This window comes from Eschrichtius robustus, chromosome 2, assembly GCF_028021215.1.
Source record: "Eschrichtius robustus isolate mEscRob2 chromosome 2, mEscRob2.pri, whole genome shotgun sequence".
NCBI classification, from domain to species: domain Eukaryota; kingdom Metazoa; phylum Chordata; class Mammalia; order Artiodactyla; family Eschrichtiidae; genus Eschrichtius; species Eschrichtius robustus.
Genome location: NC_090825.1, coordinates 174,362,943 through 174,377,635, shown reverse-complemented (window position 1 = coordinate 174,377,635; position 14,693 = coordinate 174,362,943). Strand labels below are relative to the sequence as shown.

The 14,693-nt window shown below is 48.5% G+C and overlaps 1 protein-coding gene across 1 annotated transcript in view; it reads right to left on the bottom strand.

The window, feature by feature from the left end:
• Positions 1 to 2,510: 2,510 nt before the first annotated feature.
• C3 (complement C3) overlaps positions 2,511 to 14,693 on the bottom strand; it is a 35,638-nt gene continuing 23,455 nt past the window's right edge. Inside the window, exons 28-41 of the mRNA XM_068537136.1 lie at positions 12,133 to 12,289; positions 10,515 to 10,678; positions 9,279 to 9,437; positions 9,071 to 9,130; positions 8,857 to 8,947; positions 8,684 to 8,735; positions 6,437 to 6,524; positions 6,232 to 6,318; positions 4,261 to 4,366; positions 3,865 to 3,954; positions 3,618 to 3,698; positions 3,018 to 3,101; positions 2,794 to 2,929; positions 2,511 to 2,699 (exon numbers count right to left, since the gene is read on the bottom strand). Coding sequence (XP_068393237.1) covers positions 2,558 to 2,699; positions 2,794 to 2,929; positions 3,018 to 3,101; positions 3,618 to 3,698; positions 3,865 to 3,954; positions 4,261 to 4,366; positions 6,232 to 6,318; positions 6,437 to 6,524; positions 8,684 to 8,735; positions 8,857 to 8,947; positions 9,071 to 9,130; positions 9,279 to 9,437; positions 10,515 to 10,678; positions 12,133 to 12,289 — 1,497 coding nt within the window. The 3' untranslated portion in view covers positions 2,511 to 2,557. The remainder of the gene's footprint in view (positions 2,700 to 2,793; positions 2,930 to 3,017; positions 3,102 to 3,617; positions 3,699 to 3,864; positions 3,955 to 4,260; positions 4,367 to 6,231; positions 6,319 to 6,436; positions 6,525 to 8,683; positions 8,736 to 8,856; positions 8,948 to 9,070; positions 9,131 to 9,278; positions 9,438 to 10,514; positions 10,679 to 12,132; positions 12,290 to 14,693) is intronic.

The window sequence follows — 14,693 nt, the reverse complement described above, 5'->3', positions numbered from 1 at the left end:
ACATTGATAAAGTCTTCTTTTCTTCATGAGATATTTTATATAAGAATACTTCAGGTGTGTTATTAGATGTGACTGATTTTAACAAATCCTATTAGATTTATATCAACTGGTTACATGTTGTATTCATAGCCTTTTGTGAATCACCACCTTTTTGGTTAAAAGATGGCCTATTTTGAGCCTTTGGATAGGGACATTACTGTTTTTTTATTTTTTTCAAGTTTTTTTAAGAAATAAATTTATTTATTTATTTTTGGCTGCACTGGGTCTTCGTTGCTGCGCGTGGGCTTTCTCTAAGTTGCGGTGAGCGGGGTCTACTCTGTTGCAGTGCGCGGGCTTCTCATTGCGGTGGCTTCTTTTGTTGCAGAGCACGGGCTCTAGGCACGTGGGTTTCAGTAGTTGTGAAACGCAGGCTCAGTAGTTGTGGCTCGCGGGCTTAGTAGTTGTGGCTTGCGGGCTCGAGAGCGCAGTCTCAGTAGTTGTGGCGCATGGGCTTACTTGCTCCGCGGCATGTGGGATCTTCCTGGACTGGGGCTCGAACCCGTGTCCCCTGCTTTGGCAGGTGGATTCTTAACCACCGCACCACCAGGGAAGTCCTGACATTCCTGTTTTGTGACCAAAGAACCTTCAAAACTGTCCCAAACAGAAAAATAATGGCTATCAGAAGTATGTTTTGTTTTAGTGTGTTACCGTTACTGTATTTGTTTATTGTAAAGGTGGACATTTAGTGTTCAGTGCAGTTTTCAATAAAAAGTAAAAAAATTTCAAAAAAAAAAAACCTTCTGAGAAACATTTAGCCTGGTATTTGACCAAACAACTGGTCACCATAGCCTAACAAAACTGACACATAAACTGAACCATCCTTCAATCTAAATGACTTCGCTGGTTGGCCCCGTTGCAGGCAGGCTTCCCAGGTCACCCTGATCTCCTTTCCTTTTTGGATACCCTCACTGTCTGAAATCAACTCCATGCTATCTTTAGAATGTAAGGTCCTGTCTGTGCTGTTCACAGCCTAGAAACGTAGATGCTAAAAAAAAAGTAAAAAACAAAACAAAAGCATCCCACACATTAAAGAAACAGAGCAAGAAAAACGAAAAATTGCGCATAAAGGAGGGCAGGGGGGCCTGGCAGATGTCAGCTGTGACACCTAGTGAGTAATGAGGATCTGTGTCTTCCCTTGACGGGGGTGTCCGGCAACTGGAGGCTGGAGGGAGTGGGGGTAGGCTGTGAGTCAATTTCCCCAACATTCCTGAAGTTGGGAGGTGGGGTTTCCAGGACCCAGGGTCTTAGGGGAAGGGGGCTATGCAGGCGTGACTTCCAGGTTCAGGGGGGTTTTCCTGTGATGACCTTACCCAGAGTCGGAGCCTGGATTCCACCCTCAATGGTCCTCAAGGGACCACAGGTGGAGTTAGAAGAGGCACTTGGGGCCCCTTGGCAGCCAGTGGCCTCACTCAACTGTGGCTGCTCCCCACCATGTGTTTCTGGTGAGGCTGTGACCACAACAGCCCCTGCACTCCTTCTTCAACCGCTGAGATACGAGTCACATCTCTGGCTTGGTCCCTCAGGGCTCCAGCTGGAAACATCATCCTGCCTGACCTTTACCGCCCCCTCCCGGCCCAGCCGCCTCACACAATCCTACCAATCTGTTCAGGCCCATCTACAAAGTGGTGACCTGGAGGGTGAGGTGAGTCTAGAGGATGCAAATGGGATGCGTGAGATGGGAAATGGAGTCAAAGTGAGCTGCGGATGAGAGCAAATGGGATGAAGATGAGAACGGGTGAGGATGGCAGGTAAGGATGCAGGTGAGCATGAAGGTGAGAAGGCAGAGGAGGACTGGAGAGTTCTGATGCTGGTGAAGACATAGGTGAAGACGCAGGGGAAGGTGCAAGTGAGAAGGCAGGTAAATACGCAGGTGAGGATGTAGATGAGGACGCTGGTAAGAACACACGAAGAGATCCAGAGAAGAATGTAGGTAAAGATGCAGGTCCTCACCCTCATGAAGATGCAGAGAAAACACAGGTGAGGATGCAAGTGGAAAGACAGGTGAGAGTATAGGTAAGAATGTTTGTAAAGATACAGGTAAGTTTACAGATAAAGATGTAGGTGGGGGAAGCAGGTGAAGATGCAGAAAATACAGGCGAGTGTGCAGGTTGAGTGTGCAGGTAAAGATCCAGATGAGATCCTGGTAAGAGTTCAGGTGAGGATGCAATAAAGAGGCAGGTAAGGAAGGTGGTGAGAACTCAGGTGAAGGGGCAGCGAGCTGCTGGTGAGGATGCAAATGAAAATTCAGGTACGGATGGAGCTGAGGTGCAGCTGAGATTCAGGGGGAGATGCAGGTGCACTTCCGGCTAGGTGCAGGCGAGGCAGGCGCACGCGCTGTAGGTGAGGAAGCCTGCGAACTTGCAGGTGAACTACAGGAAGTTCCTGTAGGATGGAGCTGAGCTGCAGGTGAGGCAGCGGGGGATCACAGCTGCCTCTCTCCCCCTCTCAAAGAGCTCCAGACTTTGGGAGACTTGTGAAATAGAACCGGACCTTTATTGGCTGGACAACGGGAGCGGGATTAGTTGGGGCAGCCAAAGACAACCATGTTTTCGGTGAAGTTGGCCAGGTCCTGGCAGTGTTTCTGGTTCTCCTCGTCTTGGCATTCATCCGCATCAGGCCACAGCTCCACCCAGGTGTCCTTCCCGATGATGTAGCTGATGCTGGGGGAAGAGAGACAGGTCAGGAGGGGGAGGGGGAGGGGGAGGGGAAGGGCGGGAGGAGGTGGCCACGCGCAGGCGCGGGGCGGGCACTCACTTGGGTTTCTCTCCCCACAGGTCCGAGGAGATGCCCCACACGAGGTAGCGGGCCCCCTCCTTCAGTTTGAGGGCTTCTCTGCACTTGATGTGGCTGATGAACCTACGCTCCTGTTGAACTTGCACCTCATCGGAGCCTGAAGGGGAGGGAGAGGGAAGCTGAGCTGGGGGGAGGGGCGCACACGGGGGAGGGGGAGGCAGAAAGACAGCAGACACAGGGCTGACCTGATTTGATGATCTGCTCGATGACCATGATGTAATCGTCAAAGTCATCCGACAGCTCCTTCTTGAGAAGTTTGATCTTGTACACTGTGGGCGGGGGAAAGAAGGCAGCGTGGGTCCTGGGCAGGGTTGTCTGTGGGGCGCCATCACCCGGCTCCTCCCAAGCCGATACGGGCAGGACCACAGCCAGGCAGGCTCAAGCGCCCTGCCCGCCCCCCACCGCAGTAACACAGCCAGCCACACTCACAGCCATGCACACAATCACAGCCGTCCACAACGACAGTCACAGGCACAACGACAGCTGCTCCTATCCACTGGGACCCACAAGCACCGTCTCAGACAACTGCGGCTCCCCACAGCCGTGCACACACCCACATCACTCACAACCACCCCTCCCACACACGCCCACGTACCATCCCACTCATGACCACGGTTCCCCGTGCAATCAGAGCCCCTCACAACACATCACACACACAACCACAGCCGCACGTAGCCATGACCACACACGCCGGCACGCCTCCGCTCACACACAACCACGCATGCGCGCGCCGCCCCACCCCGTTCCCCCCCCCCCCCCGCCCCGCCCCGCCCCGCCAGACTCACCATAGTCCACGCCTGGCTCGCAGGCCCTGTCCAGCCGGTCCTCCAGGGTGACCTCCTCCTCCGTGTGCATGAAGCAGTTCTCTGTGGGGTGGGTGGGTGCGTGGGCGGGGGACACGGTCTAAGTCCCGCTTCTCGTTCAGGGCCTACCACCCACGGGTACGCCCAGCCCTCCTGAGTCACCGCCCCCACCCCGTGGAATCAGGGGTCCAGTGGGCGTGGCCACCCCTCCTGGCGCCTGCGCACCCACCCTCAGCACAGCGGCATGTATCTTTGTGGCAGAGTTTGTCCAGCATCCCGTCCTCCTTCTCCGGGTGGTAGAACCGGGTGCAAGCTTCATCTGTGGGCAGAGGAGATGCGGAGGGCTAGGGCCTCCACCCCAGAGACCACACCTGGCGGGGGCTCAGTTTCCCAACTTCAGTCCATCAGACCTGCTGAGGCCAGGTCCCCAACCCTGGGGCCCTCAGACCCCTAACTCCCATATCCCCAGGACCACCAGGCTCCTAACTCCTGGATTCCCGGAACCCCCAGACTCCTCACTCCTAGATCCCTGGGACCCCCAGACTCCTAACTCCTGGATTCCTGGGACCCCTAGACTCCTAACTCCCAGATCCCTGGGACCCCAGGCCCTAGGACAGCTGCTCACCCAGGTTGTAATAAGAGTACACCTTGACTGCCCCAGGCTGTATAAGCCCCACATTAAAGTACTGGTGAACTTTGAAGGCTAGACAGTCCTCCAGGGTGTGTGAGACCTGGAAAGAAGGAGGAGGTTGGTCAAGGGGGTGACATGGGAGGAAGCCCAGCATGGGGTCTGGGGGTTGGAGCAGTGGTGGAGAAACTGAGGGATCAAGGAGGGATATGGGTGGGGATAGATGGGGGGGAGCAGGAATCTTTGCCAAAAGATTAATGAGCAGTTCATCAAATCCATTTTTTTTTCTCCACGGCTCACGGCTAGATTACACTTCTCGGCATGTTTTCAGTTCCATGCGGCCATGTGATTGAGTTCTGGCCAACGATTGCTATCTATATCCTTAAAAACATTCCATGGTTAACAAGACTGCAATAGACATTTGAAAGTTGCTAAAAGATTAGATCTTAAAAGTTCTTAGCACACACACACATACACACACACACACTTTATAACTCTGTGAGGGCATGAATGTAACTAACCTTATTTTGGTAATTATTTCCCAATATATACACATATCAAATCAGTACACTGTACATCTTAAACCTACACAATGTTACATGTCAGTTAAATCTCAATAAAGCTGCAAAAAATAAAGAGAAAGGAAGAAAGAAAAAAGAAAGGGAAGAAGGAAGGAAACATATACATATATATGTACATATACATAGGCCATCATGTATATTTGGAGGAAAATGCTAACAATTAGTGAATTTGGGTAAAGGTTATATGGAACTTCTCTATCGTGCTCTGAAATTTGTCTGTAAGGTTGAAATTATATAAAAATTTTAAGGTACAAAAATTAAAATACAAACAAACAAAACAAAACCCATTAAAAAACCCATCTCATGCACAACCCCGTTTTCTTCTAGAAAGGATGGATCCAGCAGAGGAGTCCAAAATCCTAGGGATTACAGAACCACGAGATGGAAGGTACGTGGATCCCTGAGTGACCACATGGAGTAGAAGTCCCCTTCCTTACCTCCCATACCAGCTGGACTTTACACGAGTGAGACACACAAGTCTCTTGTGTTGAGACCCCCATATTCTTAGGGGTTTTATTATAGTAGCTAGTGTTGCTTATGCTGACTAATGTGGGGTGAGGGTACAGGGAGTTAGCAGGAAAGATATGAGGATAGGAGAAGGGGAAGAAATAAGCAGGAAAGAGAAGGAATCATGTTCAAGATAAAGACAGCAAGAGAAGGCTAGATGGAGAGAAAATAAGAGAAGAGAGAAATGCTAGGGGGTTGGGAGCAAGGGAAGTCCTTTTTCTCCACTGAGCACTTTTTTTTTTTAACCAAGGTGGTTTTTTTCAATGGTTGTTTAAGACTCTGATGAGAAGAGGCTGGAGGGAGCAAGTGAAAAATGAGGTTGGAACATGAGTGGTCAGAAGGTGAGATCCAGACTTCCCTGGTGGCGCAGTGGTTAAGAATCCGCCTGCCAATGCAGAGGACACGGGTTTGATCCCTGGTCTGGGAAGATCTCACATGCCGCCGAGCAACTAAGCCTGTGTGCCACAACTACTGAGCCTGTGCTCTAGAGCCCACGAGCCACAACTACTGAGCCCGTGCACCACAACTACTGAAGCCCGTGCGCCTAGAGCCCGTGCTCCGCAACGAGAGAAGCCACCGCCACGAGAAGCCTGCGCACCACAACGAAGAGTAGCCCCTGCTCACCGCAATGAGAGAAAGCCCGCGTGCAGCAATGAAGACCCAATGCAGTCAAAAATAAATAAGATAAATAAATTAAAAAAAAAAAAAAAGGTGAGATGCTTCTAGAAGGTGGGCTGACCTTTTTTACATGCCCTTTCCTCCCACACCAGCAGCCCAGACCCTGTCTCCCCTAGGCTGGGGCTGGCCTGACCTGGAGACAAGGCCAATGGAGAAGGAGAGGCCAGCCAGGTAGGGGTCAAGATCCCAATGGAAGCCTTACCTTGTCCAGGTAGATGATGAGGGTATTCTTTGTGGAGTCTTTGTTCAGCTCATACTTAGAGATGTATCTGTCGACACCAGTGCTCAGCTGGGGAAGGGTGGGGCTTGTGAAAATCCCTCCTGCATCCCCTTCCCTCCCTCCAGCTTCTTCCAGACCCTGGGCTCCTTCCCATGGATCCCAGCCCCCGAGCCCAAGACCTTCATACCAGTTTGAGGTCATCAATATCAGGAGAGAAGCCAGTCATCATGGATATATCCAGGATTGACATAGTGACATCCTGGTCTCCCAGGTACCTGGATGGGGCAGGGGGAGAGGGCTTGGGCCCTAAGGTGGGGTCACTGCTTGAACAAGGGGGTCATATCAGGGACTGAGGCCTCTAGTTCCCACATAGCAGCATAGAGTGAGGTTCGATTTTAGGAAACATTCCCCCAAGGGGAATACAGGAAATGTAGCATAATGATCAAGGTGATTAATTGCTCAGGTTCTGGAGCCCAACTGCCTGGGTTTAAATCCCAGCTCTTTGTAACATTTGATGAGTTACTTAACCTCTCCCTGCCTTAGTTCTAGAGAATGAAGATATAAGAATATGGGCATGTCTCACTTTGCATGATTCCGTTACCATGGTCTAGTTCAATGGCACCAGTCCCTCAGCACCATGGTTCAGATCTCAGTACCACGGTATATTAATCGTGAGTAATGGCATAAAGTACAAATCTTGTTGCTAGCTCTTCACTCCACCAATCACTTCATAAATAACAGATGCACCTCACAACCAATGACCAATCACATCCCTTCTTTCAGAGTCTGTTGGATCACTGAGCATCCGTTATTCAGTTCACACACAGACAGCAAGGTGTGAGTCGTGTTACTCCTTTCTCTCACAGTGGAAAAAACCTGTGTGACATTTTACAAAAATGGATCACTGAAAGAGGGAATTGGCCAACAAAGATGGAAGCACAGCCATGAAATGAAGAGTGATAACACTGGAAGTAAAATTTGAGTAGAACATAAATGGAGTTAGAGAAAAAATAGCAGACCATGGGGAGGTTGACCCCGCTGCCATTTGCAAGACCAGCTGTGTGGCCAGGGGAACTTAGTGAGGCAAACTGATCAACATAAATGAGGAAAGTGGTTGTGACAAAAAGGATGTGGATGTCCCAGAGGAAGGGACACCAGCAAAAACCGTCACATTAAAGGGTCTCTTGGATATCTGATGACATTGAAAGCTCCAAGAATGAAATGTTGGAAGTTGACCCAAACTTAGAAGGGAACGTGACAATTCACTATGGCACGAAAAGATGCTTGCTTTATCTCATAAGTTATACAAAGAGAAAAGAGGAGACACTGTCCCAACCACAGTGCTTTGGATAAGTGTTTTACAAAGGGGGGAGAAAGAAACCCAACCAATTGTTGTCTCAGTGTTCTAATGTTTTAAATTACAGTGTACTCAACAAATACTCATCTTACTATACTTTCGTTTCTCCAGACCTTTAAAACGGGGAGTGTGAGAGTTTTTGATGTTGTGACTAAAATTTTTAAAGGTCATGGAACACCATAATTCAAAAAGAGTCATGTACCACAATGTTCATTGCAGCTCTATTTACAATAGCCAGGACACGGAAGCAACCTAAGTGTCCATCAACAGATGAATGGATAAAGAAGATGTGGCACATATATATAATGGAATATTACTCAGCCATAAAAAGAAATGAAATTGAGTTATTTGTAGTGAGGTGGATGGACCTAGAGTCTGTCATACAGAGTGAAGTAAGTCAGAAAGAGAAAAACAAATACCGTATGCTAACACATATATATGGAACCTAAAAAAAAAAAAAAAAAAAGTCATGAAGAACCTAGGGGCAAGACGGGAATAAAGACACAGACCTACTAGAGAATGGACTTGAGGATACAGGGAGGGGGAAGGGTAAGCTGGGACAAAGTGGCATAGACATATACGCTACCAAATATAAAATAGATAGCTAGTGGGAAGCAGCCGCATAGCACAGGGAGATCAGCTCGGTACTTTGTGACCACCTAGAGGGGTGGGATAGGGAGGGTGGGAGGGAGGGAGACGTAAGAGGGAAGAGATATGGGGACATATGTATATGTATAACTGATTCACTTTGTTATAAAGCAGAAACTAACACACCACTGTAAAGCAATTATACTCCAATAAAGAAGTTTAAAAAAAAATAAAATAAAGGTCATGGAACAATTGTAATTTCATGGCTGATTAAGATGACTTTGTACAGACTCAGCTTACATTGTCATTGCTAGTCTCGCACTGTCATGCAAAGTGAAGACTGCTTGCTGTCTCCTTGTGGGTATTTAGCACAGGACTAGATGCACAATACACTCTCAGAAAGCATTAAGCATCACAGTTATTATTTGTAAGAAGTCTTGCTAGAGACAGAGGGATGGCCAAGATGAACCCCAGTGACCCATCTCTTACCTCGTACAGATGTCAAGGATCATGGAGCCTTTGGCGTCCTGAGGCTTCTTGACTAGAAACACAGAAGACAGAAGGATGGGGGAGGGGGTTTCCTGGGTTCTGATCCAAGAGGGAGGGAGACATTAGAATGGGGGTGGTGGAAGGGTGACAGATAGGGTCTGTACTCCTTTTACCTGGTTCGGGGGCTGGACGTATGGAAACCCGGAGGTCAAACTTTTTGCAGGTGACTTTGCCTTTGAGTTTGGCGTGGTACACGGTCACCACCTGGCGAGATGGGAGGGGAGACAAGGTGTCAGCCCACTTGACTTGGGAAGGAGAGGGTGCCTCCGGGGCAGAGGAGCCTAGAGAAAGTGGTGGGCCAAGAAGGTGTGGGTTCCTGTTCCTTACCGACAAGGTGCCCTGTCCTTTCCCTTGAGCTGTTAATGTGAAATCCTCATTTTCCTTGGTCTGTGGGGAGTGGGGAGAGAGAAGAGAGAGCATTGGGAACCAAGCCTTCCCCTGGCTGTGTTGGTCATCTGCCCTCCCTCCTGCCTCCTGGCAAACTCTGACTGGCATGGAGGATGAAAGCGAGGAGGGTTTGGCCGGGTGGCTATACCTCTTCTGAGCGCAGGAGGCTAGCAGATTCCCAGACGATACGATGCCTGATCAGAGAGTTGCGGCTGGGTAGTTGGATGGACACATCCAGGTTCAGCTCCTTGTGATCAGGGACATCTTTCTGGTACTGGGCCAAGGCTTGGAACACCATGAAAGTGGCCTGTTGCCCATGACAGAGAAAGAGGGTGAATCTGGGCGACTGAGAAATCCACTGAAGGATGAAGAGACTCAGGTCAGACTTGGGGCACTGAGGCTGTGACCTAGAACCCACCAGAGAGGGTGAGAATACGACTGGGGGTTGCTGGATACCAAGGACATGTCCTAGAACTCTCTGAGTGAGAGAGGTTCAGACCAGAACTTGGAGACACTGGGAACATGTCTAGAATCCACCAGAAAGTATAGACATAAGACTGAAAGTCTAGCCACACTGAGAAGGTGGTCTAGACCCATCCAGAGGAGAGAGTCTAAGACAAGAGTTTAGAGGTGCTGAGAATGTGTCTAGAACCCACTCATGAAAAAAAGAATAAAATTGGAATCTGGGAACACTAAGCATCTGATCTAGAACCCAAAATTGACACTGAGAATGTGATTGAGAGCCCATCAGAAAGAAAAAGGGTTAAACTGGAATCTGAGGTTGCTGGAGTTTGAGGTTACTGAACCCATGGTCTAGAACCCATTAGGGACTAGAATAACTGAGAACCTGGTCTAAAACTCAAAGTAAGACGTGGTAACACTGAGAGCTTGATGGAACTGAGAACATGGCCTAGAGCCCACCAGCGGGAGAGAAAGCCTTGGATAATGGCCTAGAATCATTAAGAACCTGGTCTAGAACCCACCAGTGAGACAGGGTAACATTGGGGGCCTGGTGAAACAAACATGATCTAGAACCCACCAGTGAGACAGGATAAGATGGGAACCTGGTGGAATTGGGAACATGGTGTAGAACCCACTGGGGGAGAGAGAGGCTCACACCTGAACCTGGGCCCTGAGAACATGATCTAGACACCAGGATGGAAAAGGAGGCTCAGAACACAGCTTGGGGCATCCAGAATGTAATCTAGAATCCATAGATGGGTTTTCAATTAAAAAAAAAGAAACATTTCTCAACTTCATCCCAATCATCCTGGCTCATGGGACAGAAGCACTGCCTCTCTTGGTCTCGGTGTCCTCTGCAGAAAGCTAATGGGAGGCCATAGGAGGTTGGGATGCAGGTGCCTGGGGGTGTGAGGCTACTTGCCTGCGTGGAGCCGTAACCACCTCCGTAGTATCTCTGCTCATTGAGCCAGCGCACAACAGGAGGCACAGTGTCAAAGTCTTTGAGCACCAGCAGAGCCAAGAGGGCGTAGGATGTGGCTTCCACATTGTAGAGCTTCTGGCCACGCTCCTCCCAGCGGTTCCTTTCTGCAGGGAGAACCCCCACCCCCCAATGCTCACTGCTCTGTCCAGCCTGTAAATAGCTCAGAGAAAGTTCAGAAAAAAGACTCATACTAGACCTCTTGGTGTTCAGGTGTCCTGGCCCACATTCAAGGTCTTCAGTCTGCTGGCTCCTGCCTCATCCTCTTCCCTCATTAACCTTCACTTCTCCATCTGAATTCTGAACTGCAGCCCCACTGCAGGAGATTCCCTAAACTTGCCATGCTCATTCTTACCTCTGAGCCTTTCCGTATTGTGTTCCCTGGACTTGGAGCACCTTTTCTCTATCTACTCCTGGTTAATTCCTACCCACCCTGTACAATTCAGCTTCAATGGCACCCCAAGACTGGGTGAGGCTCTTCTTCCTCCTGTCTCTCAAAGCATCCTGTGCTTCTCCTGTCCCAGCACTATGACGCTCTACAGTAATCTATTAACTCATTTCTTTCTTCAATTGGAGTGCGAGGCCGTAATGGCAGGGGCTGTGCTGTGTTCACTGTGGTGTCCCAAGTGCCTAAGAAATTAACAATGGCAGAGACTGTCACTAAGAACCATACCCTCCTCTTCCTGGGTACACAGTTGGACTACATCTCCCAGATGCCTTTGCAGGTAGGTATGGCCACATGACTGAGCTCTGGCCAATGGAATGTGCACGGCAATGATGGGGCCCCTTCCATGTCTGGTCCACCTCCCTTGCACAGTCTTCCTACTTCCCCTTCAGCTTGGATGGGATGTGTTCTGAGGCCCCAGAGTGGCAGAGCCTGGAAAAGATAGAGGCCTGGATCCCTGCATCACTGTATGGAGGAGAGCTGTTCACCAACAACAAACTTTTGTTGTGTTAAGCCACTTTAGTATATGTTACACTATGTTACTTGAGATACGTTATTATCAGTGAGTGCAAACTTGAGACAGTGTCATCACTGTGCTGAATTCCCTATGGCATTATCTTATCGAATCCTAACTACCCTTGAGATAATGATAATATTATTAACAATATTAAAGGCAACGATGTTATCAGTGATAGAGCTCTTACCATATGCTAGACCCTTTTCTACTTGCATTATTCATTTAATCTTTACAACCACCCTATGACATAGGTATCATTTTAAGATGAGGAAACTAAGGTCCAGAGAGGTTAAGCAACTTGTACAAGGTCAGACAGTGAGAAAGTGGCAGGGTGGGATTTCAATTTAGATCTGTCTGATGTCAGAGCCCGTGTTCTTAATGACACCTCACTGCTGTGTCATAGCAAGTGCTCAACACACAACATTCAACATTGTTGAATGAATTGTGCAAGGAACCTTCTTGTGTGGCTTACATTGAGAAATTTTCACACCATAGAGTCATCCATCCCAGTGCAGCTTAGAGCCATGCATCCCAGCTTGAGAGGCCACCCTCAAACCCCAGCCATGCATCCCTCTTTACCCCTCCAGGCTGCCCCTCACCTGTGGCTGTGCTCAGAAATTTGTTGAGGAGGTCATTCTCCAGCTTGCCCAACAGAGCCAGGGCGTAGCCAGCAATGGCCACAGTATATGGTCTTCGCAACTCTAGGTAGTGGTCTTCAAGGAAGTCTCCTGCCTTACTGATGCTGCGTCCCAGGCTCTACGAGAAAGAGGATTGCGTACTCTGGTCAGGTGGGCGTTGCTGCCACAGAGAACTGGTAAGGATCACATAAGCATCACTTCCTGGGCACCAGGTGGTTTCTGTCCTTGGGACCTATCTGTCTTGGATCTGTCTATTTTTGAGGGTTTCCCATTGTGAGCTGCTTTGTTGCTGAGTACCTACTCTGTGCTGGGGTGGGGGGCGGGGGAGTCTATATACCCCGTGGTGTGCTAGTAAATGTTTAACAACCAGCTCTCCAGTGGAGGCACGGGATTGGGGGTGGGGGGGTGGGGGGGTGGAGGGGTTGCTAGTTTATAGACTGCCAATTACTGTGGTGTAAAAACTTCCACAATGGTCAATTTCAAGCTACTAATGTGATGTCCCTGAACATGGAGTGGGGAAGAGATGCCCCCAGAAGGCACTCGTGAGCTAGTATGAGGCAGATTCAGCACACCAAGGGAACACCTCTTATCCAATCATTATAATCATCACAGCTAGCCTTTACTACGTCCCAGTCATACATCCGCTCATTTAATCTCACAAAATCCTATGAGACAGGTACTATTTTCATCATTATCCTACTGCGCAGATAAAAATACTGTGACTCAGAAAGATGGGGATCGGGGGAAGACATGATTTGAAGTGTTTGCTGATTTCCATGGTGTCAATACTACCATGGCTGATTTCAACCTAGCAATGTGGCATCAGTGAATGTAGATTTGGAAAGAGATGGGCAGTAACACAACATCATATAATATTTCCACCATACAGATACAATAGACATAAATAACCTCAAGAGGATAATGATAAAAGGTAGCAAAATATTTAGGAAGTGATACATTTTAAGTGTTTATTACCTGTGTTTTTAGTGTTTAATGTTTGCAGTTTAACTGTAAGTTTATACAATTTAATTTTTAACAATGATTGTGTTCAACAACCAGCTTGCAAAGTCCTGGAAATTTAACAACTGGCTTCCACAAGCTGGGCAGCACCCTGTTGATTTAAATGCCAGCAGTCTGGTTCCATAGCCTATGCCATACTTCATGCTGTGTTGTAGAAGAAACAATCCTTTTGCCTGCCCAGCTATCCCTCCTACATCTGTCCTTGATTGTTGTTAAGAATACCTCCTCCCTTTCATTCATGTGGCCACAGTGGAAGCAGCCATATTTGCCCACTAAGACCTACTTCCTGGCCTCACCTGATTGGTCCAGGGGTGAATCCCTGACCCAAGCTGAGCCAATCAGAATCCTTCACTGGGAACCTGAGCTGTAGCCTTGGTCTGACTATTTCCCCAAGGAAGACAGCCATGTTCTGCCAGGCAGGCTGGATGGCAGGGAAAAGTTGAATTATTGGGCAAGAAGGGAATGAAAGACATGTGAGAACGTGAAGAACAAAGCATCCTGGCAGAGTCCCTGAGGCTATTTTCATTTTTCTTTTTTTTTGGCTGCACAGGCATGTGGGATCTTAGTTCCCCAACCAGGGATCGGACCTTAACCACTGGACTACCAAGGAAGTCCCTACTTTCATCTTTGAATTCGATAAATTCTTAGATCCCTAAAATAAATTTCCCATCTATTTTTGTACAATCTAGGTCACACGTATGATAACTAGGACACATGTGTGACATCTAGGACAACTCAGAGAGTCCTAAAAAAACCCACAAAGATTATTATACCCATCTTACAGATGCACACACTGAGGCCCAGCAAGGGGAAGTGCCTGAGAATCAGGATTTAAGGTCAGTTTTGTCTGACCCCACAGTTCTAGTGCTCTTTTCTGCTATAATTTCTCTCAAATCTTCAAGGTTGGAACCAGGAAGGCCTGGGTCCCTCTTGGGCATAAAAGGTAACAGCCCCCTCCCCTCCACCTCTTTTCTGGGGTTCTGAGGAGGGAGAAGCAGCTGGCTGAAAGGGAGATCCTGAGGTTCCCCACTAGGGTAACTAAAAGTCAAACAACCCACTCTCAAAACCCCAGGGCAAAGCAGATGGAGTGATTACAGATTCTCAGGAGCCTGTCTTTCTAAGCTTCTCTGCTTCAGAACCAAAACTAGAGGAAAAGGGGATAGCAATGAGCCAACATTTTTAATGCTTTTCCTTTTGGGGTCATGGACCCCTTTAAAAATCTCCTGAAAGATCCCTCAGACTAAGGTAATAATCTTGAGGATTCCGCCCCCACTCCCCTTTTAGCTCTGTGTCCTGAGTTTTCTTTAGGGAAGCAGCAAGGATACAGATGTAGGAGTGTTGTGGAAAGCAAGCTGAAGGGGCTTTTGTTGAAATTGGCTACAACTCTCTGACAATGGTAAAGCAGGCAGAAAGGACCCGATCTTTGATTTCTCTGTGCCTCAGTTTTCTCTTCTGTAAACTGGGGATAATAAGAGTAGCCTACCTCTTGGGCTGTTACAAGG